At 41.4% G+C, this 27,344-nt stretch overlaps 1 protein-coding gene across 2 annotated transcripts; it reads left to right on the plus strand.

Moving 5' to 3' along the window:
* Positions 1-434: 434 nt before the first annotated feature.
* LYSMD4 (LysM domain containing 4) lies at positions 435-18,544 on the plus strand. 2 transcript variants are annotated; one of them, XM_024981827.2, is made up of 3 exons: positions 435-500; positions 1,819-2,108; positions 4,704-18,544. In XM_024981827.2, exons 2-3 carry the CDS (start codon positions 1,827-1,829, stop codon positions 5,313-5,315), a joined length of 894 nt encoding a protein of 297 aa, XP_024837595.1. In that variant the 5' UTR covers positions 435-500; positions 1,819-1,826; the 3' UTR covers positions 5,316-18,544.
* The last annotated feature ends 8,800 nt before the right edge of the window (positions 18,545-27,344 follow it).

Genomic DNA, 27,344 nt, shown 5'->3' on the forward strand with positions numbered 1-27,344 from the left:
CTTTTCTTTTTTATCCTTTTGGGCGGGGCGCGGCAGAGCAAACTCCTGTGTTCAGACCAGAGAAGCCCCAGGCTGCGGAGATCCCCTCACCCTCCCACGCAGATCCCCTGGGGCTCCTTCTTGGCCGGAGGCCTCAGCTACCCTCTACTAGGTACCTGAGCTGTCGTTACATATCACAGACAGACAGGGGGTGAGAGCGCGGAGGCTCAGCGGAGAGCTGGGAGAGACAGAAGACAGGACGGGCCAGGGAGAGCGGCATCCACTGTCAGGCGGGTGTGGCGAGGTTCGGTCCAGGGGCTCCACCTGGGCCCCGCCCCGCCGCCGGCATCGGCCCCGCCCCTGGGATTCGCAGGTCCGGCGCCGACCTCTCCGCACCGCCGGAGCCGCCCATCACTGATTTCATCGGCTACCTCGCCGTTCCCGCCCCCAGACACCAGCTGATTTCCGCAGCCAATCGGCAGGCGCGGCGGCGGCGGGTCTCGGGGATCCCGGATGCTGAGGTACCGGGCCTGCTGGAGGGGGGCGACGGTCCTATTTCGGGGCAGTGGCATTGTCCCGCTTGTAGTCTGGGTAGCCAGCCGCCACTCCTGAGACTCTGAGGTCACCCTCCTGCAGCTGGAGGTGCCGCGACCCAGACTGTCGAGGGCTGGCCGGAGGTTTCTGAGGTGGAGGTCGGAGGTCGTGCCTCTGTGGAACGTTGGGACTCCGCCGGTCTGAGCAGAGGACGGTCTGCTCCCGGCTTTTTCTTAGACAGCTCCTGTTTGGGGGTCCCCCTTCCTTTCGCGGAAGGAGCTCCGAGGGGAATGGAGGCCCCGGGGCTTCTTGCAGGCGCTGAGCTCCGACGGGAACGTCCGCTCGAGCCCCGGCCGCCGCGGGTGACCCTCGGACATCCGGAGAGCCGCCTCTTACCTCCTTCCCCGAGAGCCGGCGGGGGCTCCAGGGTGCGGGGTGGGGGCTGGGGCCAGGGAGGGGTCGCTCCGTGGCCCCGCTGTTCCTAGGGGCCCGCACCCCTTCTGGCTCCCAAGAAACCCAGTGCCAATTGTTTCAGGCTGTCGTTCCTGGTTTTGGTATTTCATTTTGGAAGTTCATTGGAGCCACTTGGAGAGAGAAAAGGCTGCATTGTGGCCTCTGCACTTGTCTGGAAGTGAAAATAAAAACCAGACTTGGGAGGGTTCTGAAGGCCAAGGGAGCTGTGAGAAACCGAACGAATTCCTTAGTTTGACAGAAATCTTCCCCTTAACTTGCCTCACTTGTTACATAATGCAAGCCGTTTCAAGATCACAGTATTTAGTCTCATAATTCTTCTAAGCAAATGTTCTTAGTCTTGACCTTAAGTAAAACTACTTTGGAATGCTTGAAGAATTGAGCAATAATTTTTTTGTAAAAGGTTCTGAGTTTAAGAGTCTTAGTGCAAGGAAGGAAGTTGAGAGCAGTCCTTACCTCTCGTCAGTGATCCCAGCTGGTGCTTTATTACTCCAGGACCAAAAAGAGAAGTTATTTCTGTACATCTCTGGGTTCTGGGGAGACATAGCAATGGATGAGGAATAAAGGGAGAAGAAAGGGGATTCTTGTTTTTTGCTCAAAAATATGTAATTAGGAAAAAAATTATTTGCCTGTCTCTCCCTTCATCTCAGCCAGAATAAATACATTTTGATATTTTTTGTGCACAAAATACTCAACACATGTCATGAGTATGTGTTGAGTATTTATTTTAGGGAAAGAAGTCATCTCTAACAAGAAGAAGACATTTATCTTCATTGTAGTCCCAGAGGAATGAATATGCCTTGTGTGGAATTAACCTTGGGGTTTGGTTTTCAGTTAAGGAAATGAGGCAGAAGGAGGTGATAACCAAGACCTTCCAAAGCCCAGCTGTGGTCTGTAGGACTCCGACCAGCCACGTTTACATGTTTGAAAATGGTGTTGAGGACTCCGAGGACTCCTCTGAGGAAGAGTCCCACCGAGTGGCCCTGCGGCCCCGGGGCAAGGAGGGCCAGAAGAAGGGTGCCCACCACCCTCACCGGCCAGGAGCAGGGGATGTGGTGCTGCTGCAGCGGGAGCTGACCCAGGGGGACAGCCTCAACAAGCTCGCTCTTCAGTATGGCTGCAAAGTAAGAAACCCCACAAGAGAAGGCGCCACCTGCCCCTTGGCCCTGTGTTAAGAGGAACAGAGGCACTCACTGAAGGGTGGGGACCCTTCCTACCTCTTCTGGACCCCCAGAAGTGGTTGGGAGAAGCCTGTTTGAGAGTAAAGGACACTCCTATCTAGCTAGAGATGGAGGGCAGGTGGAATGACCTGTTTATCACAGAGAAAGGGAATTAGGAATTTCAGGTGATGGGACAGTTCCCTCTCTGCACAGTACTTCTGGTCTTCCTTGTCCTTCCAAACTGAAATTCTGAGACCTTTTTTTCTTTTGAACACATTTTATTTAATGCATAATGGGGCCAGAGATGCCAGGCAGAGTTTATCCAAGATTTCTTCGGTGTACTTTTTTTTTTTTTTTTTGGCTACTTTTCTGTTTTTAAACCTTTCTTGCTAATTGTAGCTTATTTGGTAAATTTTTGCCTTCTTTCTTTCAGAACTGCATGATCTATCCTTTGTATGCTGTGTATCTATATAACCCTGTTTCTCTCTTTAATTATGTTTTTAGCGTTCAGAGTGATTAACAATGGCAAAGTAAGTAGGAGAGTATTTATTGAATTGTTGCATTTTCTCCTAGATTCAAACTATTTCGTTTTGCTAGCACTATGCTACTATTTTCTATGGCTCTCTCCAAGGCTATATAAGCTACTTGTTTAAAAAATCCTTTTATCCTTGAAGGGTCTCTCATTTATCTATGCTATGCTAAGTCACTTCAGTCGTGTCCAACTCTGTGTGACCCCATAGATGGCAGCCCACCAGGCTCCCCCGTCCTTGGGATTCTCCAGGCAAGAACACTGGAGTGGGTTGCCATTTCCTTCTCCAATGCATGAAAGTGAAAAGTGAAAGTGAAGTTGCTCAGTCGTGTCTGACTCTGAGCGACTCCATGGACTGCAGCCTACCAGGCTCCTCCGTCCATGGGATTTTCCAGGCAAGAGTACTGGAGTTGGGTGCCATTGCCTTCTCCTAACAGGGATCAAATGACTCAACATGTTGTGCGGGACTGTTGTTTCCCACGGTATTAAACTGGTTTCCAGAGACTCATGTAAGCCTGCTCAGTTGCTAAGTCATGTCCAATTCTTTGTGACCCCATGGACTGTCGCCATCTAGCCTCCCCTGTCCATGGGATTCTCCAGGCAAGAATACTGGAGTGGGTTGCCATTTTCTACTCCAGGGATCTTCCTGACCCAGGGATCAAACCTGCATCTCCTGCATTGGCAGGCGGATTCTTTACCACTGAGCAACCTGGAAAGCCCCCTGGGACTCATAATGGTCTCTAAATTGTACTGAGATTTTTATTTGATCCTAATAATCAGCTTCTGTAGGCATACTAAATAGTTTATAGAGCAAGGGCTGAAAATTGAATCCTTTCCTACAAAGACCTGAATAGACACAGTGGGCTTCTTGGATGCTGATGTTTAACAAATCCAAAAGAACTATGTAATTTATCTAATAAGTGATCAGGTTTCCTATTTGAAGTAAATAAGTTTGATGTTAGCTTATTAGGATCAAAGACAAAAATATCTCAAGTACCTTAAGTTACAAGATATACACCAATACAATTAAATGGTAAAAGCAATTGCTAAATAATTAAAATAATGAAGATGGTCGATTTGAATGAAGTCTGTTCACTGTTATTTACATTCTAGTTTAAATGGACTTAGGAGTTAAAACCTTAGAATCTATCTCTGATGCTTTTGGTAAGTTTTCAAACAATCACTTGAGGGAGGATTTGTCTTTGACTTACATTTCCCCCTACTTTTTAAATCTTAAAGTTTGAGTATGAGGGGAGTTTGTTATGACTTCGTCATAAACTTTGTTGTGAGTCTTTAAAATTCAGGTTGCGTTCCTTTCTCAAGTCATAATATTGAAATGGAAGGTATCAGTCTGTAGTTTCCAACTTGATGCATTCTCTGTGCATGTTTCTAGTTATAAAAAGTGTTCTGAAAGCCTCAAACTGAATTAACTCTAGATTGCTTTTATTTTAAAAGTAAGTTTATAGGCCATATAGTACATCTGGAAAGGAAAACGTAGAATCATGAGAGCACACCTTTTAAGAAGTTGTTACAGATGAACTAGGTCCTAGTGTCGGTAGAGCTGGCTAAGGCTTTGTGTTTGCTGAATGCTGATATCTACTGCAGCTACTAAATTAAATTCTGATGCAGGAGAGAAGTCAGCCAGACAGGGGCACTGTTGCCTAAAAAGTTAACTGCAGAAAGGGCTACAGCCTTCTTTTACCATGAAGTGTTTCACCTTAAGGCTTTTTATTGAAGGCACACTTTAAACAAATAAATTCTTTTCCAAAACTGATCTTGAGTTGCTCCAATTTGTCAGTCTATACAAAAATTTGATGACTAAGCTGTACATTAAGGCCGAGTTAAAGCCAAAAACAATTATTCAGCCTGAACTCAATTATGTGTATAGTTAAACAGTTTTCGAGTGTTTGTCAGATTCTTAGGTGATGTGAGTGTGGACCATCACCCAGGAAGGTTAAGTGCCACTTTTTGGATATTAGTTTTAAACAGCTTTACATATTTTGTGATGTTTGTCTTCATGGCTTCCCTAGGTCGCAGATATCAAGAAAGTCAACAACTTCATCAGAGAACAAGACTTATATGCTTTAAAATCTATTAAGATTCCAGTGAAAAACCACGGCATCCTAACAGAGACCCACAAAGAACTTAGACCCCTCCTGAACTCATCCTCAGAGACCAGAGTGACCTTCGAGGAGCAGCCAGACCCACACAGAGCAGCTGTCAATGCTAGTGCCTCATCTAGCTCACTGACGGATTTCTTTAAGGGCATTGATCAGAATATTGAACATGCAGTTCAGTCAGAAATCTTTTTGAGTGAAAGTTACTCCATAGAGACCTCCAGTCAGCCACTGCTTCCTGCTCCTCCGAAGATACCAACAAATGGTGCAGACTGTGGAATTCAGTGGTGGAATGCTGTTTTTATCATGCTTCTAATTGGAGTTGTTTTACCAGTGTTTTATTTGGTCTATTTTAAAATACAAGCTACTAGTGAGACCCCTAGTATCTTGAATACAACTGCTATCCCTAATGGCTCCATGGCAGGGAATGCAGTTCCAGGGCAAGCCCCCAGATTAGCAATTCCAATGCCAACCATCCCCTCTTCAGACAGCCAGTTCAGTCAGACCACCCACGGGGGGAACTAGCTCTTGTTTCTAAGGAATCAGGCCAGCTATAGCACTTGGGCTTCTGCTAATGTTGGCCATATCTTAGCATGCTGCTTTTTTTTTTTTTCTGTGACATATGGACAGATTTCAGAAGTCACCATCATGTTCTCAGTCACATTCATCATGGGGAGTGGACTCATCCAAGCCTGTGGGAGCCAAAACATCAGCATTCTCAGCCTCTTTTACATCCAGAGAAGAGCGACAGGAGAGACGTTTGCACACGGCAAATGCTGCTCCTTGAAGGCATTTAGTGGACTGGACTCGTGTGTCTTCACAATAGCACTGTAGGCCCTCAAGTTGGACATGCTTGGAGGGAGATGAATGGCCTTGGCAGACGGACCTGCGTATGGGAGACCCTGGTGTCAGCTTTGTTTGTCTGTGTGTTGCTTTGTCCCCTGCCTATTGTGGAGGGATGACTGGCTCTGAAAAATGATGTTTTGTATATCTCCCCAGCAAAAACGGTATGCAATAATGAGATGTCACCCTGTTTCAGGGCGTGATACATTAGAGTTGTAACAAGCCCTGCTTCACATTTACACCCAGATAGCTTTTTTATGTCATATCTAGAATTTTGAAAGCCCTAAATCTAAACTGCTGTAGTATTGAGTAAGTAGCAGTTCTGTTCCTCATAATTTTAGAGCTCCTTAATCTGACACACAGGCACATTTTAAGCTCTTCCTGCGCAGCCGGCACTTCCTGGCCGGAACATTTGAAGGCCGTGGCCCAGTTTCACCTGAGGACCTTTTCCATAGTGATTGCTAACTGGATTCCCCAAGTCAGCATCCTTGGAAGGAGCTCTTTCTGATCTGTGTCGAGTGGAGTAGGTAAGGGAGAAACATGAGTGCCTTATCACCCAGGTCCCAACATGTGACATGTGCTCAAAAGAAAAACAGGTTTCAGAATTTCAGTTTGGAAGGACAAGGAAGACCAGAAGTACTGTGCAGAGAGGGAACTGTCCCATCACCTGAAATTCCTAATTCCCTTTCTCTGTTTTGAACAGGTCATTCCACCTGCCCTCCATCTCTAGCTAGATAGGAGTGTCCTTTACTCTAGAACAGGCTTCTGCCAACCACTTCTGGGGGTCAGGAAGAGGTAGGAAGGGTCCCCACCCTTCAGTGAGTGCCTCTGTTCCTCTTAACACAGGGCCAAGGGGCAGGTGGTGCCTTCTCCTGTGGGGTTTCTTACTTTGTGCAGATACCTCTTTGACGTAGTGTTTTTATTTTCTTCAGATATATTCCCAGAAGTGGAATTGCTGGATCATGTTGTAGTTCCATTTTTTAATTTTTGAGGAACGTCTGTTTGTTTTCCATAGTGGCTATACCAATCTGTAATCTCACCAATATCTCTCTTCATTGGAGAAATGTCGATTCAGGTTCTTTGCCATTATAAATTAATTTTTTTTTTTTTTTTTTTTTGCTGTTGAGTTACAAGTTCTTTATACATTTTAGATATTAACCCCTTATCAGATACATGGTTTACAAATATTTTTCTCCCATTCCATAGGTTATCTTTTTATTTTTTTAATGCTTTCTTTTGCTGTGCAGAAGCTTTTTACTTTGATGTAGTCCCATTTATTTATTTTTTTATCTTGTTTGTGCTTTAAGTGTCATATCCAAAAAAAATTGCAAACACTGATGTCATGGAGCTTACTGCCTGTTATTTTCTAGTAGTTTTATGGTTTCTAGTCTTTGAGTCAAGTCTTTAATTGATTTCAAGTTAATTTTTGTGAGTGGTGTAAGATAGGCATCTACTTTCATTCTTTGCATGTGAATATTCAATTTCCCCAGCCCTGCTGTCAAAAAGACTGTTTTTTTCTCCATTGATTATTCTTGGCTCCCTTGTGAAATCTTGCTTGACTCTATATGAATGGGTTTATTTCTGGGCTGTTGATTCTGTTCCATTGGTGTGTGGTTTTAATGTCATTACCATACTGTTTTGATAACTATTGCTACATAGCTTGTAATCAGAAAATGTGATGCTGCCTACTTTGTACTTCTTTCTCAGGATTGCTTTGGTTCTTCAGAGTCTTTTGTGGCTCTGTATAATTTTTGGTACTGTATAGTTTTTCTCTAATTCTGTGAAAAGTGCCATTGAAATCTTGATAAGAGACTGTTGAATCTATAGATAGCTTTAAATAATGTTAAATCTTCAATCCATGAGCACAGGATAGTTTTTCCTTTATTTGTATCTCCTTCATTTTCTTTCATCTATATCTTGTAGTTTTCAGTGTAGAGATATTTCATGTCTTTGGTTAAATTTATTCATAAGTATTTCATTGTTTTTGATGCTTTTAAGTGGCATCATTTTATTTCTTTTTCAGATAACTCATTGTTAGCATATAGAAACACTATTGTTTCTTTTGTATCCTGGAACTTCACTGAATTTGTTAATTAAATCTAACTTTTTTTTGGTAGAGGCTTTAGGATTTTGAATATGTAATATGTCAACTGCAAATGTTGACATTTTTATTTCTTCTTTTTTACTTCTGGTACTTTTTTTTTTCTCTTGATTCCACTTCTGATTGCTCTGGGTAGGACTTCCAGAACTATATTGAATAGAAGTTTTGAGAGTGGACACCCTTGTCTTGTTCCTGATCTTATGGGAAAAACTTTCAGCCTTTCACCATTGATCATGATATTAGCTGTGGACTTGTCATATTTATGGTCTTTGTTATGTTGAGATATGTTGTTTCTATACCTAATTTGTTAAGAGTTATTTTTTTTAAATCAGGAACAGATATTTTATTTTGTCAGATTCTTTTTCAGCATCTTTTGAGATGATCATGATTTTTATCCATTTTGTTAATGAGGTGTATCACACTGATTTATTTGCAAATGTTGGAACATCTCTGCATCTGTGGAATAAATCACAGTTAATCATAGTAAATGATCCTTTTAATGTACTAGTGAATTTAGAATGCTGATATTTTATTGAGAATTTTTGCATCAGGAATACTGACATATAAGTTTTTTTTCTTATAGTAACTTTCTTAGAATAGATAATGCTGGCCATGTAAAATAAATTTGGGAGTTTTCCCGCTTTGATTTTTGAGAATACTATCAGTAGGATTGGCATTAATTCTCCTTTAACTGTTTGGTAAAATTCACCAGTGAAGCCATCTGGCTGTGGGCTTTTCTCTGTTGGAAGATTTTTTATTACTAATTCAGTCTCCTCACTTGTAGTTGGTCTGCAGATTTTCTATTTCTTTCTGATTCAGCCTTTATAGGTTGTATGTTTCTAAGAATTTTTCCATTTCTTCTAGATTGTCCAGTTTGTTAGCATATAGTTGTTCATAGTAGCTCCATGGAGTCTTTGTAAATCTCTGAATCAGTTGTAATGTATTTTTTCATTTGTAATTTTTTTGATTTGGGTCCTTTCTTTTTTCCTTGGTTAGTCTAGCCAAAGATTTGTCTAATTTTGTTTATCTTTTCGAAGATCCAGTTTTTAGTTTCTTATCTTTTTAGTCTCTATTTCATTTTATCTCCTCTAATCTTTCTTTCCTTTCTTCAACTAACTTTGAACTTAATTTATTCTTCTTTCTGTAGTTCTTTGAGGTGTAAAGTTAGGTGGTTTATTTGAATTATTTCTTAATGTAGGTGTCTATTGCTGTGTGTTTTCCTCTTAGATCTGCTTTCTCTGCAACACATACATTTTGATACGTTGTGTTTTCATTTTGGTTTGTGTCAAGAAACTTATCTGTCTCTCTTTAAAAAGATCATATACCATGATCAAGTCAGATTTGTTCCAGGAATGCAATAATTCTTCCATATATGCAAATCAATCAATGTGATACACCATGTTAACAAATTTAAAGCTAACCATATGATAATCTCAATAGATGCAGAAAAAGCTTTTGACACAATTCAACCCCATTTATGATTAAAAAAAACTCCTTAAAAAATGGGTACAGAAGGAACCTACCTTAACATAATAAAGGTCATATACAACAAACACAGCAAACCTTATTCTAAATAGTGAAAACCTGAAAGCATTCCCTCTGAAATCAGGAACAAGACAAGGGTGCCCACTCTCACCATTATTACTCAACATAATTTTGGGAATCCTAACTATGGCAGTCTGAGAAGAAAAAGAATAAATGGAATCCAGATTGGAAAGAAAGAAGTAAAACTCTCACTATTTGCAGATGACAGATTCAAATAGATGACTGTTTACAGATACTGTACATAGAAAACCCTAAAGATACTGTCAGAAAATTATAGAGCTAATCGGTGAATTTAGTAGCATTGCAGGATACAAAATCAATACACAGAAATCACTTGCATTCCTATACACTAAAAATGAAAAATCAGAGAAATTAAGGAATCAATCCTACTTACTATTGCAACAAAAAGAATAGAATATCTAGGAATAAACTTATCTAAGGAGACATGTAAAGATGCTGTAAAGAACAATATCGCATAGGAACCTGGAATGTTAGGTCCATCAATCAAGGTAAATTGGAAGTGGTCAAACAGGAGATGGCAAACGTGAAAATGGACATTTTAGGAATCAGTGAATTAAAATGGACTGGAATGGGCAAATTAACTCAGTTGACCATTATATCTACTACTGTGGGCAAGAATCCCTTTGAAGAAATGGGGTAGCCCTCATAGTCAAAAAGAGTCTGAAATGCAGTTCTTGTTTGCAATCTCAAAAACGACAGGATGATCTCTGTTCATTTCCAAGGCAAACCATTCAATATCATAGTAATCCAAGTCTATGCCCAAGCAGTAATGCTGAAGAGCAAGTTGAACAGTTTTATGAAGACATGCAAAACCTAGGACTAACACCCTAAAACGATGTCCTTTTCATCATAGGGGACTGGAATGCAAAAGTAGGAAGTCAAGAGATACTGGAGTAACAGGCAAATTTGGCCTTGGAATACAAAATGAAGCAGGGCAAAGAGTTTTGCCAAGCAAATGCACTGGTCATAGTAAACACCCTCTTCCAACAACACCAGAGACGACTCTACACATGGACATCACCAGATGGTCAATACTGAAATCAGATTGATTATATTCTTCACAGCCAAAGATGGAGAAGCTCTGTACAGTCAGCAAAAACAAGACCAGGAGCTGACTGTGTCTCAGATCATGAACTCCTTATTGCCAAATTCAGACTTAAATTGAAGAAGTAGGGAAAACCACTAGTCCATTCAGGTATGACCTATATCAATCCCTTATGGTTATACAGTGGAAGTGACAAATAGATAAGGGATTAGATCTGATAGACAGAGCACCTGAAGAACTATGGACAGAGGTTCGTGACATTGTACAGGAGGCAGGGATCAAGACCATCCTCAAGAAGAAGAACTGCAAAAAGGCAAAATGGTTATCTGAGGAGGCCTTACAAATAGCTGAGAAAAGAAGAGAAGTGAAAGGCAAAGGAGAAAAGGAAAGATATACCCATTTGAATGAAGAGTTCCAAAGAATAGCAAGGAGAAATCAGAAAGCCTTCCTCAGTGATCAATGCAAGGAAATGGAAACAATAGAATGGGAAAGACTAGAGATCTTTTCAAGAAAATTAGAGATACCAAGGGAATATTTCATGCAAAGATGGGCACAATAAAGGACAGAAATGGTATGGACCTAACAGAAGCAGAAGATATTAAGAAGAGGTGGCAAGAATACAAAGAAGAACTATACAAAAAAGATCTTCATGACCCAGATAATCACGATGGTGTGATCAGTCACCTAGAGCCAGACACCCTGGAGTCTGAAGTCAAGTGGACCTTAGGAAGCACCACCACAAACAAAGCTAGTGGAGGTGATGGAATTCCAGTTGAGCTATTTCAAACCCTAAAAGATGATGCTGTTAAAGTGCTGCACTCAATATGCCAGCATATCTGGAAAACTCAGCAGTGGCCACAGGACCAGAAAAGGTCAGTTTTCATTCCAATCCCAAAGAAGGTTCAAACTACCACACAGTTGCACTCATCTCATATGCTAGCAAAGTAATGCGCAAAATTCTCCAAGTCAGTCTTCAACAGTATGTAAACTGTGAACTTCCAGATGTTCAAGCTGGATTTAGAATAGGCAGAGAAACCAGAAATAAAATTGCCAACATCTGTTGGGTCATTGAAACAGCAAGAGCATTCCAGAAAAATACCTGTTTCTGCTTTATTAACTACGCCAAAGCCTTTGACTGTGTAGATCACAACAAACTGGAAAATTCTGTAAGAGATGGTAACCAGATCACCTGACCTGCCTCCTGAGAAACCTATATGCGGGTTAGGAAGCAACAGTTAGAACTGGGCATAGAACAACAGACTGGTTCCAAATCGGGAAAGGAGTACATCAAGGCTGTATATTGTCACCCTGCTTATTTAACTTATGCAAAATGCTGGGCTGGATGAAGCACAAGCTGGAATCAAGATTGCCAGGAGAAATATCAACCTCAGATACACAGATGACACCACCCTTATGGCAGAAAGTGAAGAAGAACTAAAGAGTCTCGAGGATAGTGAAAGAGGAGAGTGAAAAAGTTGGCTTAAAACTCAACATTCAGAAAACTAAGATGGCATCTTGTCCCATCACTTCATGGCAAATAGATGGGGAAACAATGTAAACAGTGACAGACTTTATTTGGGGGGGCTCCAAAATCACTGCAGATGGTGACTGCAGCCATGAAATTAAAAGATGTCTGCTCTTTGGAAGAAAAGCTATGACCAACCTAGACAGCATGTTAAAAAACAGAGACGTTACTTTGCTGACCAAAGTCCATCTAGTCAAAGCTATGGTTTTACCAGTAGTCATGTATGAATGTGAGAGTTGGACTATAAAGAAAGCTGAGCACCAAAGAATTGATGCTTTTGAACTGTGGTGTTGGAGAAGACTCTTGAGAGTCCCTTGGACCTCAAGGAGATCAAACCAGTCAATCCTAAAGGAAATCAGTCCTGAATAGTCATTGGAAGGACTGATGCTGAAGCTGAAACTCCAATAGTTTGGCCACCTGATTTGAAGAACTGACTCACTGGAAAAGACTCTGATGCTGGGAAAAACTGAAAGCAGGAGGAGAAGCAGATGACAGAGGATGAGATGGTTGGATGGCATCACTGATTCGATGGACATGAGTTTAGCTTGGGAGTTGGTGATGGACAGGGAGGCCTGGCGTGCTGCAGTCCATGGGGTCACTAATGAACTGAAGGAGACAAAAAGAGCTGTGCACAGAAAACTATAAGACACTGATGAAAGAAATCAAAGATGACATAAATAGATATTACATGACTCTGGGTTGTAAGAATCAATATTGTGAAAATGAGTATACTACCACATGCAGTCTATAGATTTAATGCAGTCCCTATCACTTTTCACTTTCATGCATTGGAGAAGGAAATGGCAACCCATTCCAGTGTTCTTGCCTGGAGAATCCCAGGGACAGGGGAGCCTGGTAGGCTGCCGTCTATGGGGTCACACAGAGTCGGACATGACTGAAGCAACTTAGCAGCAGCAGCAGCATCACATTACCAATGGCATTTTTCAAAGAACTAGAACAAAAAATTTCACAATTCATATGGAAACACAAAAGACCCCAAATAGCCAAAGCAATCTTGAGAAAGAAGAATGGAGCTGGAGGAATCAACTTACCTGGTTTCAGACTATACTACAAAGCTCCAGTAATCAAGACAGTATGGTACTGGCACAAAAGCAGAAATATAGATGAATGGAACAATACAGAAAGCCTAGTGATAACCCCATCTATGGGCAGCTTATCTTTGACAAAGAAGGCAAGAATATATAATGGGGAAAAGATCTCTTCAATAAATGTCTCTTCAATAAATGTTGCTGAGAGAACTGTGTAAAAGAATGATATTAGAACACTTCCTAACACTATACACAAAGATGAAATCAAAATGGATTAAATACCTAATTATAAGGTCACAAATCATAGAATTCTTAGAAGAAAACATAGGCAGAACACGGTATGACATAATCATAGAAAGATCCTCTATGACCCACCTCCTAGAATAATGGAAATAAAAACAAAAAAAGTAGGATCTAGTTAAACTTATCTTTTGCAAAGCAAAGGAAACTATAAACAAGGTGAAAAGACATCACTCAAAATGGGAGAAAATAATAGCAAATGAAACAACTGACAAAAGTTCAATTTCCAAAATATACAAAGAACTCATACAATCCAATACCAGAAAAACAACCCAATCAAAAAATGGGGAAAAGACCTAAAAAGACATTTCTGCAAAGAAGACATTAAGATGGCTAATAAAAACATAAAAAGATGCTCAACATCACTCATTATTAGAGAAATGGAAATCAAAACTACAATGAGATACCGCCTCACACTGGTCAGAATGACCGTCATCAAAAGACCCACAAACAACAAGTGCTGGAGAGAGTGTGGAGAGAAAGAAATCTTTCACTTCTTGTGGGAATGTGAATTGATACAGCCACTATGGAAGACAGTATGGAGATTCCTTTAAAAACTAAGAATAAAACTACCATATGACCCAGCATTACCAGTTCTAGGGATATACCCTGAGGAAACCAAAACTGAAAAAGATACAGGTACCCCAATGTTCATTGCAGCACTGTTTATAATACCTAGGACATGGAAGCAACCTAGATATTCATTGACAGATTAATGGATAAAGAACCTGTGGTACATATATACAATGGAATATTACTCAGCCATAAAAAGGAACACATTTGAGTCAGTGCTAATGAGGTGGATGAACCTAGAGCCTATTATACAGAGTGAAGTAAGTTAGAAAGAAACATATATTAACACACATACACATATATATGGAATCTAGAAAGATGGTATAGATGAACCTATTTGCAGAGCAGCAGTGGAGATGCAGACATAGGGAACAGAAATTTATGGACATGGGTGGGGAGGGAGGAAAGAGAGGGTGAGATAAATGGAGAGAGTAGCATGAAAGAATATACACTACCTTATGTAAAATAGCCAATGGAGGTTTGTAGTATGAGTAAGAGTTGGACTGTGAAGAAAGCTGAGCGCTGAAGAATTGATGCTTTTGAACTGTGGTGTTGAAGAAGACTCTTGAGAGTCCCTTGGACAGCAAGGAGATCCAACCAGTCCATTCTAAAGGAGATCAGTCCTGGGTGTTCATTGGAAGGACTGATGCTGAAGCTGAAATTCCAATATTTTGGCCACCTCATGCAAAGAGTTGACTCATTGGAAAAGACCCTGATGCTGGGAGGGATTGGGGGCAGGAGGAGAAGGGGACGACAGAGGATGAGATGGCTGGATGGCATCACCGACTCGATGGACATGAGTTTGAGTGAACTCTGGGAGTTGGTGATGGACAGGGAGACTTGGCGTGTTGCAATTCATGGGTTCGCAAAGAGTCGGACACGACTGAGCGACTAAACTGAACTGAACTGAATAATTTCATAAATTATTTTCAGACTGTCTTGTACACCTATTTTTCCTTGCTTCTTATCCTGCTTTCTGTCTTTTGTATGTGTGTGTGTTTTGATGTCTTTTGGTATCATTTGCTTTGACTTATGTATCATGTTCTTTTGTGACTGTGTGTGTGTGTGTGTGTGTGTGTGTGCGTGTGCGTGTGTGCGTGCGCATGCTCAGTTACTCAGTCATGTCTGACTCTTTGCAACCCCCTGGACTGCAACCCACCAGGCTCCTCTGTCCATGGAATTTTCCAGGCAAGAATACTAGAATGGGTTGCCAGTTCCTACTCCGGGGGCTCTTCCTGACCCAGGGATCGATCCTGCATCTTTGGTGTCTTCTGGATGGGCAGGTGTGTTCCTTCCACTGCACCATCTGGGAAGCACCTTTTGTGTGACTACTATAGATTTTTCCCTCGTGATTTTCATGAGGCTTGCATGAAATATCTTAAAAGTATAACACTTTTAAACTGATATGGTTTTTGAAATTTACTCTTTTACTTCTGCCTCTGACATTTTAGGTTATTGATGTTAAAGTTACTTTTTCATATTATGTAAACCAATAGTGGATTATTGTAATATGGTTATTTCTACATTTATTTTTTCACTTTTAAACTAGAGGTGTAAGTGAATTACATGTATATTATAGAATCTAACTTTGACTATATATTTACTATTACCAGTGAGTTTTATGCTACTTTCCTGTTTTTATGGTGATAATTTGTGTCCTTTTATTTCCACTCAGAGAACTCCTTTAGCATTTCTTGTAAGATAAGTCTGCTGCTGCTGCTGCTAAGTCACTTCAGTCATGTCTGACTCTGTGCGACCTCATAGACAGCAGTCCACCAGGCTCCCCTGTCCCTGGGATTCTCCAGGCAAGAACACTGGAGTGGGTTGCCATTTCCTTTTCCAATGCATGGAAGTGAAAAGTGAAAATAAAGTCACTCAGTCATGTCTGACTCTTCGCAACCCCCTGGACTGCAGCCTACCAGGCTTCTCTGCCCATGGGATTTTCCAGGCAAGAGTACTGGAGTGGGTTGCCATTGCCTTCTCCGAAGATAAGTCTAGTGGTCATGAACTCCCTCAGCTTTTGTTTGGGAGAGTCTTGTCTCTCCTTTATTTCTGGAGAACAGCTTAGCTGGGTATAGAATTCTTGGCTGAAAGGTTTTTCTTTTGCTATTCTGACTGTATCATTCCTGGCCTGACAAGTTTTTATTGAGAAATTCACTTATGGGGGTGTCCTTGTCTGTAAATTCTCTCTTTTCTCTTGATAATTTCAAATTTCTTTCTTTGCTTTTAACTTTTGTCATTTAATTACATGTCTTGATGTAACCATATTTGAGTTCTTGGGATCCTTTGGGCCCATTGATCTGGATGTCCATTTCTCTCTTGAAATTTCTGACACTTTTAGTCATGTTTATTTAAATATACTTTCTGTACCTTTCTCTTCTTCTGGAATTCCCAGCTGATGGGAATTCCAGGTATAGATACACACACACTCTCACACACACACACATACACACTGGTTGTGTCTCATAAGTCCTATAGACTTTCTTCCCCCTTCTTCACTCTTTTTTTTTGTTTGTTTTTGCTTCTCTGATAGATAATTTCAAATGTCTTGTCTCCTAGATCATTTATTCTTTCCTCTGCATAGTTGAGCTTGCTTTTGAAGCTCTCTTGAATTCTTCAATTCAGTCATTGTATTTTTCAACTCCAGTATTTCTATTTAAGTTCGGGTTTTTGGTTTCTTTTTCTTTGTGGAACTTCTTGTATTGTTCATGCATTGTTTTTTCTAATTTTGTTTATTTGTCTGTCTTTGTGTTCTTCTGATTTACTAACCTTCCTTAAGAGAATTATTCTGAATATATTGACAGTGCATAAATCTTTATTTCTTTAGGGTCAGTTATTGAGCTTGAGCTTTATTAGTTTCCTTTGGTGGTGTCACCTTTACCTGGTTTGTGTGTGTGTGTGTGTGTGTGTGTGTGTGTGTGTAAATTCCTTACCTGGGTGTCTGAACATTTGAATAACTGGTCTTCTATTCCATACTTTATATGTATCATTTGGCAGAGATAGTTCTCCACCAGTCAGCTCAGTTTGGGTTTCTGGGCTTGTTTGCCCCTAACATTTTGGGGCAGGTAAGGCTTACTATTAAGGTCTATTTTGGGATAAGGACACTGCCTGGTGGGGCATGTGGAGCTTCTGGCTGAGAACAGTTGGGTTGCAATGGTGCCTTGGTTCCCTGCAAGACTATAAAATAGGCTTCATGGTTGCCTAAATTCTCTAGTCAGGCTTACTAGACAGTTGATAGAGGAGCCTATGAATTAGCTTACTTATTTGGAGAGTAGCTCCAAATAACCTTGCAGGTGTTCCTGGCCAGGCTTTCTGCAGGAAGGGGCCAGGAGCTGTACTCAGCAGTGGATGGGGCTATGAAGTAGCTCCATGACTGGGTAGAGCTGGGGAGCTCTCCAGACCCAAAAAGGCTTTTGTTTGTGATCTCTCCCAGTTGAACCAGTTTAAAATGGTGCCACTGGCTTTGCTCTGGCTACTTTTACTCTCTGCTCAAACATAATTGGGCTATGCAGCCTCCAGGAGTTCTTCCCAGCCTTTCTGGACAGGTGGGACGGCAGCTACCCTGAGTAGTGGACTGGGCTGTGACTCACCAGGCTCCAGTGATGACAAGGCTCTTCTTTTAAGGATCTGAATCGGGCAGACCTGACCATGCTGATGGTTAGCCTGTGCCATTTTTCAGGCTCTTTAGACGAGCAAAGTTGCTGGTTGGGACTATTACTTGAGCACTGCAGGTGGCAGCTTGGTCTGCCAAGATCTGAGTGCTGGTTGTAGCAGGACTTTCCCCACTTCTCTGTCACAATCAGATTCCAAGAGGTCAAGCCCTGCAGAATTCCCACAACCCCCATGGGATGAGAATGGCGTAGGGGCTCCCAAAGGGAAACCCACAATGCTGATGGGACTGGATGTCCACCCTTGGCTCTTTTTTCCCGCTAGAGGAGCAATAGGCTCAGAGAAGACATCTTGGCTTCATACTGTGCCTGTCTGTGGGCCAGTCGTGCAGACAGCATGTAGCTATTCCTCTTACCCTTCTAATGCAGTCTGTCTTGGTCTCTACAGAGCTTCAGTCTTACCCCTCTGTTCTTGAATTCTCTCAGTAGGTGTCTCATCCATGAATTATTAGTTGTTCTTCTTGTGAGGGTGAAGTGAAGTCAGGAATGACTTATGCTGCCCTCTTAGTGATATCAGGCCTTAAACACTTTTCATCAAGTCTAAGTTCTTAGTTGGGTTGCCCATCACAGTTTTTTTTTTTATTATGGTAAAATATATATAACATAAAGTTTACCATTTTAACTGTTTTAAGTGTGCAATTCCATGCTATTAAGTACACTCATAGTGTTGTGCAATCATCACCACAACTCTGATTTTCCTAAACAGAAACTCCATTAAAGAAAACTCCTTCTCCCCTTTCCGTAGCCCCTGGTTGACTTTCCATATCTATAAATTTGACTACTGTAGTAGTACCCAATTCCATGTAAGTGAAGTCATACAATATTTGCCTTTTTGTGTCTGGCTCACTTAGCATATTGCTTGCAAATTTCATGTTTTAGCATGTGGAGTAATATTCCATTGTATGTATGCACCACATTTTTTTTATCCATTCATTCACCACTTGGCTTGCTTCCATGAACATAGTTTTAAAGGGATCCTTTTAAGTAAATTTGCAATGTTTCTTATGCTGTTGATCAGAAGAAAGTCATAAACCTTACATTTGATTATTATTTTTGGTAGAAAAAATTTATAATTTCCAACAAATGTTGTCTTTTTCTTTTCTTCCTTTTTACTAAAACAAACTTCCTCACTGATTCATAAAATCTAACTGTTAATACATGCCTAGCTCTGTTGGGGATACAGCTGTGGGTAGTGTCCCTCCCCTGGTAAAGTTTATCTTCCCAATAGACAGTAAACAAGCACAGTCATTTCAGGTATGAAAAGTGCTGTGCAAGTGCCATAAGGGAATGTGCTGGGGCATACCTGTATGGGTACAAAGTCACTTTTGATCTGAACTGCATCCATGTGCAGGATCCTGAAAAGTGAAGTGAAGTTGCTCAGTCGTGTCCTACTCTTTGCAACCTACAGATTGTAGCCCACCAAGCTCTTTCTGTCCATGGGATTCTCCAGGCAAGAATACTGGAGTGGGTTGCCATTTGCAGGCAGATGCTGTAACCTCTGTGCCACGAGGGAAGCCCCAGGATCCTGAAAGATCCCACCAAATAGTCCTTACTCACTTTATTTGCACTCTGAAGCCTTTGGGAGAAAAAATGTGTTTAAAGTTTCAATGGACAGGGATATACACACACACACACACACACACACACACACGGAATACTTAGGAGGCATAAGAGGGGAAAGCCAGTCAGATATACATAGTCCATATTTACCTCAAGAAAGAGAAAAAAGGAAGAAAACCCTCAGTGTTACTGTTTAAAATGTAGCCTGGCACAGAGGAGCTTTGTCCAGACTTCCAACTGTGGACTTCCTATTTAAGCCTGGTCTCTCTAGGTGGTTTGGTGGCCGGAGTATCATCTGGTCCAGAGAACAAATAATCAGCACTGGAGACAGTTGTTGTGGTTTTTGGTTTCTTTTGACTTTATCTATCTAGCTGCATCAGGTCTTATTTGAGCACACAGGATCCTCGTTGGATCATGTGGGATCTGTCATTGGGGCACACGGAATCTCTAGTGCTGGTGCCTGGGCTTAGTTGCTCCATGGCATGCATGCATGCATGCAGTTGTGTCTGACTCTTTGACCCCATGGACTGTAGCCTGCCAGGCTCCTCTGTCCGTGGGATTCTTCAGGCAAGAATATTGGAGTGGGTAGCCATTACCTTTTCCAGGGGATCTTCCTGACCCAGGAATCGAACCTGGGTCTCCTGTATTGCAGGTAGATTCTTTACCATCTGAGCCATGGGAGCCTAATTCTCTGATCATGGATCTAACACACATCCCCTGCATTGCCAGGTGGATTCTTAACTGCTGGACCACGAGGGAAGTCCCTGGAGACAGTTTTTAAGAGAACAGGTAAAGCGGCAGATTTCTGGATAAGCTTAGTTTTTGGAGTCGGATGGTGTTAGAATTTCAGTTTCCCTGTCACTTGGCTGCTGTTAAAATGCTGTCATTTCAGGGCAGCGTTTGCAACCCTGCCAACATGAAGCTTCTATCAGAGGGTTTGCTACTTACTTGTAGCTATTGTTCAGGAGCAGTGCTGGCCTGTTCCTTCTGGGTTTTTCTCCAGCTACAACTCATGCTTTGATACCAGTTTTCTAATGAGCAAAGAGTAGCTGCCACTTCTTTCTCCAGGCTTTTTTTACCCCCATGATTACTTGGAAGTGTTCTTCTGATGCAAGCCAGGAGCTCCTTCATTATGGACATCTTTGACTAAATAGTTGAAACTGTGTGTAAGATGGAGTTTAAAAATGTTCACTGTCCCTGTCAGGAGCATGAAGGATATTGATTCCTGTGGTCTGGCAGGTTCACCAACACCCCCATGTCTGGTGCCCTAGAGGGAATGTCAGAGAAGGCAGTGGAATGGACTAATTTATCTATTTAAGTGACACACAGAGCACTACCTCTGTGCAAGGTCCTGGCTGGGGTGACTCACAGAGGTGAGGGAGGTGTGGCCTGGGAGTTATCACCTGGGAACAGTCAAGGCTCTGTGCAAGGCCTGGACTGCAGTGGGAGGGAGAGGTGGCAGGAGACGTCTAAACCCACTGAACTGAGAGAATAGCCACTCGGGTTGACAGGGGAAGGAGACTGAGCCCACTGTAGGAAGTACCCAAGCAGATGTGAAGATTTCGTTTTGGGAAAATACTAAGATGCAGCCCTAAGAGTGAAAACAATCATTAATCCATTACACTCATCAGATGCCAGATAATGCTCTAGGAGCTTTATACACACTCATTTCATCCTCACAATGTCCTTGTGAGGTTGGCACTTACTATTCCTATTTTACAGATGGAAAAACTAAGCCAAGAGTACATAGCTAGTAAATGGGGGTGCCAGGAGTCCAGCCCAGGCTGACGGGCTTAGGAGCTGCTGCTCTTAATCGCTTTACTCAGGACCTTGCTGCTCTGCTACCTGGGTGACTGTCCACTGTGGGGCTGGGGAAGGGCACTGACCACATGACCAGGGCTCACAGACCATGGTGGGCACTTGAACCTTAACTGCCCTTGGATTGTGGCTTCACAAAGTGGGGTTTGGGGAGAGGGCAGCAGAGAGTGAAGAATTAAGAAAATTTACTGGTTCACATGGGGCACTGGCCATGCAGTGACAAGAAAAGTCAGGTCTACTGCCTGAACCGTAGGAGAAATGTAGACTCTGCATTTTACCTCCCTGTTTTCTTGGTAGTGTCCCTGAGCAAATGAGCCAGACTCCTTGGCTGAGAAAGAAACCTCATTTGTGTCAGTAAAGTAGTTTCCCTTAGCTATTTCCCTGCCAAGACCCAACGCCTGGTGACAGGACTCCTCCAAGCTTATTTCCAGAGAGGATGTCTGGCTGTCTTCCTCAAGCTGAGCAGGGACACAAGGGACAGAATCCATTTTTGTCCATTCTCCAGGAACTGAGTACAGACTCTTTGCCTTCCTACGCAGCCAATTAGGCCCCATGGCCCCGGGAAGGACTGGCATGGTGGCCACGTGCAGCTCCAACCTGTGACCTCTGCCCTCTCCCATCTGTACTCAAAACTGTGCAGGGGCCTTGAGGGATTGCCACAGCAGTGCTTTTTCACACACTCAGGGAGACTTTCTCAGATCTTCAGAAAACACTATTATTTTTAAAGCCCATTCACTGCCCCTGAATAAGGAACACATGCTGTCATATCCATTGGTTCATTCATAAATCTTCCAAAGCATGAGTTATATGTCAGATCACCAGATATATGTGATAACAAGATATGATTTCTGCCTCTAAGGTATGTGTAAATCTAATGGGAAAGATAAAGCCTGTGTAAAAGTGGTGATATGTCAGAGCATGCTTGGGTCCAGGAGAGGGAAAAGGGTTTGATGACACTCAGTTGGTAAAGTAAGAAAGATTTTCTAGAGAAGTTGGTATTTCCTTAGTTGGCACCTGAAGGGTGGGTGGAATTTTGTAAGATGATAATGGATGGCTCTCCCAATGTTCTAGTGATGGACAAAGACCTAGAGGCTGGAAACCAGGAAGATCATGTGAACAGGGAACTGTGAGCGGCCTAGTGGTCTGGAGTGAAGGAAGTGTGAATGAACTTGTGGAAAATGCTGCAATAATAGTTTGGGGCCAGCTTATAGACAACCTTGAATTCTATACATAAATGATTTGGACATTATTTGATGGACATTGGCAAGGTATGGAAAGTCTTTGAACAGTAGAGAATGTTGGTGAGCACTGACTTTAAGAATAGTAATCCCACAGTTTTGGAGGGGAGAAACCTTAAAAAGGTGATGTAGGTCAGTATTGGCAATTTGTGGGTGTTTTTTGGGTTTTTGTTTTTGCAGGTGGTAACTGGAGATACTTTATTTTTCTTTTACTTGTTAAAAATTGAGGTATAGGGACTTCCCTGGTGGTACAGTGGATAAGAATCCACCTGTCAATGCAGGGAACACAGGTTTGATCCCTGGTCCAGGAAGCTTCTAAGCCCCTGCACCACAACTGTTGAGCCCACTCTCTTCTACAAGCCACAGCCACTGGGCCTGAGCACCCTATAGAGCCCGTGAGCTGCAAATACTGAAGCCTGTGCACCTCGAACCCGTGCTCCGCAACAAGAGAAGACACTGCGACTAGAGACAGCAGTCCTTGTTCTCCGCAACTAGAGAAAGCCTGCGCAGCAACGAAGACCCAGCGCAACCAGAAATAAAATAAACAAATGAACTTTTAAAAATAAATTTTAAAAATTGAGATATAGCTGATATACAATATTATATATGTTTCAAGTGGCCAATATCATGATTTACACTTTTTAAAAGTTATACTGCATTCATAGTTATTTTAAATGATTGGCTATATTCCCTGTGTTGTCTGAGAAATCTTTGTAGCTTATTTATTTTATGCATAGTAGTTTGTGCCTCTTAATTCTCTACCCCTATTACGCCTCTCCCCATTTCTGTCTCCACATTGGTAACTGCTAGTTTGTTCTGTGAATCTGTTTCTGTTTTGTTATATGCATTCTTTTTCTTTTTTTTTTTATAGATTCCCCATGTAAATGATGACATGTAGTGTTTGTCTTTTCCTATCTGACTTATTTCACAAGCATAATACCCTCCAGGTCCATCCATGTTGTTACAAATGGCAAAATTTCATTCTTTTTTATGGCCAAGTCGTGTGTGTATATATACACACACACACACACATATATATATATACACACATATATATACATATATATACACATATATATATCACATTTTTATACATGTCCATCAGTTGATGGACACTTCCATATCTTGGCAATTGTAGACAATGCTGCTATGAACATTGGTGTGCATGTATCTTTTCCAATTAATGTTTCTTTTTTTTTTTTTTTTTCCAGATACCCAAGTAGTGGAATTTCTGAGTCATATTGTAGTTTTATTTTGAGACACCTCCATAATGTTTTCCTCAATGGCTGCACCAGTTTACTTCATACCAACACTGTACTAAAGTTCTCTTTTCTTCACATCCTCACCAGTTGTTCTTTTTGATAATAGCCATTCTAACAGATGTGAGGGGAAAACTGTGGTTTTTAATTTGTATTTTTCTTTTTTTCCCCCAAGACTTATTTTATGTTTTTTAAATTTTTTTAATTGGAGGAAAGTTGCTTTACAATGATGCGTTGGTTTCTGCCATACAACAATGCAAATCAGTCATAATTATACATATATCAGCTCCCTCCTGAGTCTCCCTCCCCTCCCTTATTCCACCTTACCCCTCTAGGTCATTACAGAATGCCAGGCTGGGCTCCCTGTGTTATATATAGACTTCTAACTAGTTATCTATTTTATACATGTATATATGTCAATGCTACTTTCTCTGTTCATCCCACTCGTACCTCTCCTCACCGTGTCCACAAGTCCGTTCTCTATATCTGTGTCTCCATTCCTTCCCTGCAAACAGGTTCATCAATACCGTATTTCTAGATTCCATATACACGCATTAATATACTGTATTTGTTTTTCTCTTTCTGACGTCACTCTGTATAAAAGGCTCTAGGGTCACCTGCATTTTTCTCATGATTCACAGTGTTGCTCATCGTTTCATAGGCTTATTTGCTATCTGTGTGTCCTCTTTGGAAAAGAGGTCTTCAAGTCTATTCAAATCTTCTCTCATTTTTTAAATTGGGTTATTAGCATTCTTGATGCCAAGTTGTATGAGCTGTTTATATATTTTGGATATTAATCCCTTACTGGTCATATAATTTGCAAATATTTTCTCCCATTCAGTAGTTTTTTTCATTTTGTTGCTAGTTTCCTTTGCTGTGCAAAATTTTAATTAGGTCCCACTTGGTTATTTTTGCTTTTATTTGTTTTAGAGACAGATTTGAAAAAAAATATTGCTGTGATTTATGTCAGAATGTTTGGCCTGTTTTCTTCTAGCAGTTGATGATTTCCAGTCTTACATTTAAGCCTTTAATCCATTTTGAATTTATTTTTGTATATGGTATTAAGACATGTTCCAATTTCATCCTTTCACATGTAGCTGTGAGTTTTCCTGTGCCACTTATTGAAGAGACTGTCTTTCCTCCATTATACATTCCTGCCTCCTTTGTCATAGCTTAATTGACCCTAAGTGTGTGGATTTGTTTCTGGTCTCTCGGTTTTGTTCCACTGATCAACATGTCTGCTTTTGTGCCAGTATCATACTGTTTTGATTACTGTAGCTGAAATCAGGGGTGAGTGATTCATCCAGCTCTGTTCTTTCTCAAGATTATTTTGGCTATCCCAGGACCTTTTGTGTTTCCATACAAATTTTAAAATTATTTATTCTAGTTCTGTGAAAAATGCCTTTGGTATTTTGATAGAGATTACATTGAATCTGTATATTTCTTGGGTAATATGGTCATTTTAGCAATATTAATTCTTCCAGTCCATGAACATTGTATATATTTCCATTTGTGTTTTCTTCAGTTTCTTTCATCAGTGTCTTATAGTTTTCCAAATATAGGTCGTTTACCTTCTTAGGTAGGTTTCAGTTCAGTTCAGTTCAGTTCAGTTGCTCAGTCGTGTCTGACTCCTTGCGACCCCATGAATCGCAGCACGCCGGGCCTCCCTGTCCATCACCAACTCCCAGAGTTCACTCAGACTCACGTCCATCGAGTCAGTGATGCCATCCAGCCATCTCATCCTCTGTCGTCCCCTTCTCCTCCTGCCCCCAATCCCTCCCAGCATCAGAGTCTTTTCCAATGAGTCAACTCTTCACATGAGGTGGCCAAAGTACTGGAGTTTCAGCTTTAGCATCATTCCTTCCAAAGAAATCCCAGGGCTGATCTCCTTTAGAATGGACTGGCTGGATCTCCTTGCAGTCCGAGGGACTCTCAAGAGTCTTCTCCAACACCACAGTTCAAAAGCATCAATTCTTCGGTGCTCAGCCCTCTTCACAGTCCAACTCTCACATCCATACATGACCACTGGAAAAACCATAGCCTTGACTAGACGAACCTTTGTTGGCAAAGTAATGTCTCTGCTTTTGAATATGCTATCTAGCTTAGTCATAACTTTCCTTCCAAGGAGTAAGTGTCTTTTAATTTCATGGCTGCAGTCACCATCTGTAGTGATTTTGGAGCCCAGAAAAATAAAGTCTGACACTGTTTCCCCATCTATTTCCCATGAAGTGGTGGGACTGGATGCCATGATCTTCGTTTTCTGAATGATGAGCTTTAAGCCAACTTTTTCACTCTCCACTTTCACTTTCATCAAGAGGCTTTTGAGTTCCTCTTCACTTTCTGCCATAAGGGTGGTGTCATCTGCATATCTGAGGTTATTGATATTTCTCCCGGAAATCTTGATTCCAGCTTGTGCTTCTTCCAGTCCAGCGTTTCTCATGATATACTCTGCATAGAAGTTAAATAAAAAGGTTGACAATATACAGCCTTGATGAACTCCTTTTCCTATTTGGAACCAGTCTGTTGTTCCATGTCCAGTTCTAACTGTTGCTTCCTGACCTGCATGCAAATTTCTCAAGAGGCTGGTCAGGTGGTCTGGTATTCCCATCTCTTTCAGAATTTTCCACAGTTTATTGTGATCCACACAGTCAAAGGCTTTGGCATAGTCAATAAAGCAGAAATAGATGCTTTTCTGGAACTCTCTTGCTTTTTCTATGATCCAGCGGATGTTGGCAATTTGATCTCTGGTTCCTCTGCCTTTTCTAAAACCAGCTTGAACATCAGGAAGTTCACGGTTCACATATTGCTGAAGCCTGGCTTGGAGAATTTTGAGCATTACTTTACTAGTGTGTGAGATGAATGCAATTGTGCAGTAGTTTGAGCATTCTTTGGCATTGCCTTTCTTTGGGATTGGAATGAAAACTGACCTTTTCTAGTCCTGTCACCACTGCTGAGTTTTGCAAATTTGCTGGCATATTGAGTACAGCACTTTCACAGCATCATCTTTCAGGATTTGGAATAGCTCAACTGGAATTCCATCACCTCCACTAGCTTTGTTCGTAGTTCTAAGGCCCACTTGACTTCACATTCCAGGATGTCTGGCTCTAGGTGAATGATCACACCACCGTGATTATCGGGGTCATGAAGATCTTTTTTGTACAGTTCTTCTGTGTATTCTTGCCATCTCTTCTTAATATCTTCTGCTTCTGTTAGGTCCATACCATTTCTGTCCTTTATCGAGCCCATCTTTGCATGAAATGTTCCTTGGGTATCTCTGATTTTCTTGAAGCGATCCCTAGTCTTTCCCATTCTGTTGTTTTCCTCTATTTCTTTGCAGTGATCGCCGAAAAAGGCTTTCTTACCTCTTCTTGCTATTCTTTGGAACTCTGCATTCAGATGTTTATATCTTTCCTTTTCTCCTTTGCTTTTTTTTTTTTAATTTTATTTTATTTTTAAACTTTACATAATTGTATTAGTTTTGCCAAATATCAAAATGAATCCGCCACAGGTATACATGTGTTCCCCATCCTGAACCCTCCTCCCTCCTCCCTCCCCATACCATCCCTCTGGGTCGTCCCAGTGCACCAGCCCCAAGCATCCAGTATCGTGTATCGAACCTGGACTGGCAACTCGTTTCTTACATGATATTTTACATGTTTCAATGTCATTCTCTCAAATCTTCCCACCCTCTCCCTCTCCCACAGAGTCCATAAGACTGTTCTATACATCAGTGTCTCTTTTGCTGTCTCGTCACAAAAATAAACTCAAAATGGATTAAAGATCTAAACATAAGACCAGAAACTATAAAACTCCTAGAGGAGAACATAGGCAAAACACTCTCTGACATACATCACAGCAGGATCCTCTATGACCCACCTCCCAGAATATTGGAAATAAAATCAAAAATAAACAAATGGGACCTAATTAACCTTAAAAGCTTCTGCACATCAAAGGAAACTATTAGCAAGGTGAAAAGACAGCCTTCAGAATGGGAGAAAATAATAGCAAA

The sequence above is a fragment of the Bos taurus genome, chromosome 21 (genome assembly GCF_002263795.3).
Source record: "Bos taurus isolate L1 Dominette 01449 registration number 42190680 breed Hereford chromosome 21, ARS-UCD2.0, whole genome shotgun sequence".
Lineage (NCBI taxonomy): Eukaryota > Metazoa > Chordata > Mammalia > Artiodactyla > Bovidae > Bos > Bos taurus.

Bases quoted from the DNA above. Each gene is read 5' to 3' on its own strand.
- LYSMD4 (XM_024981827.2), top strand. From the start codon at position 1,827: ATGAGGCAGAAGGAGGTGATAACCAAGACCTTCCAAAGCCCAGCTGTG. The intron at 2,109-4,703 runs GTAAGAAACCCC...TGGCTTCCCTAG, and splicing joins CTCTTCAGTATGGCTGCAAA to GTCGCAGATATCAAGAAAGT.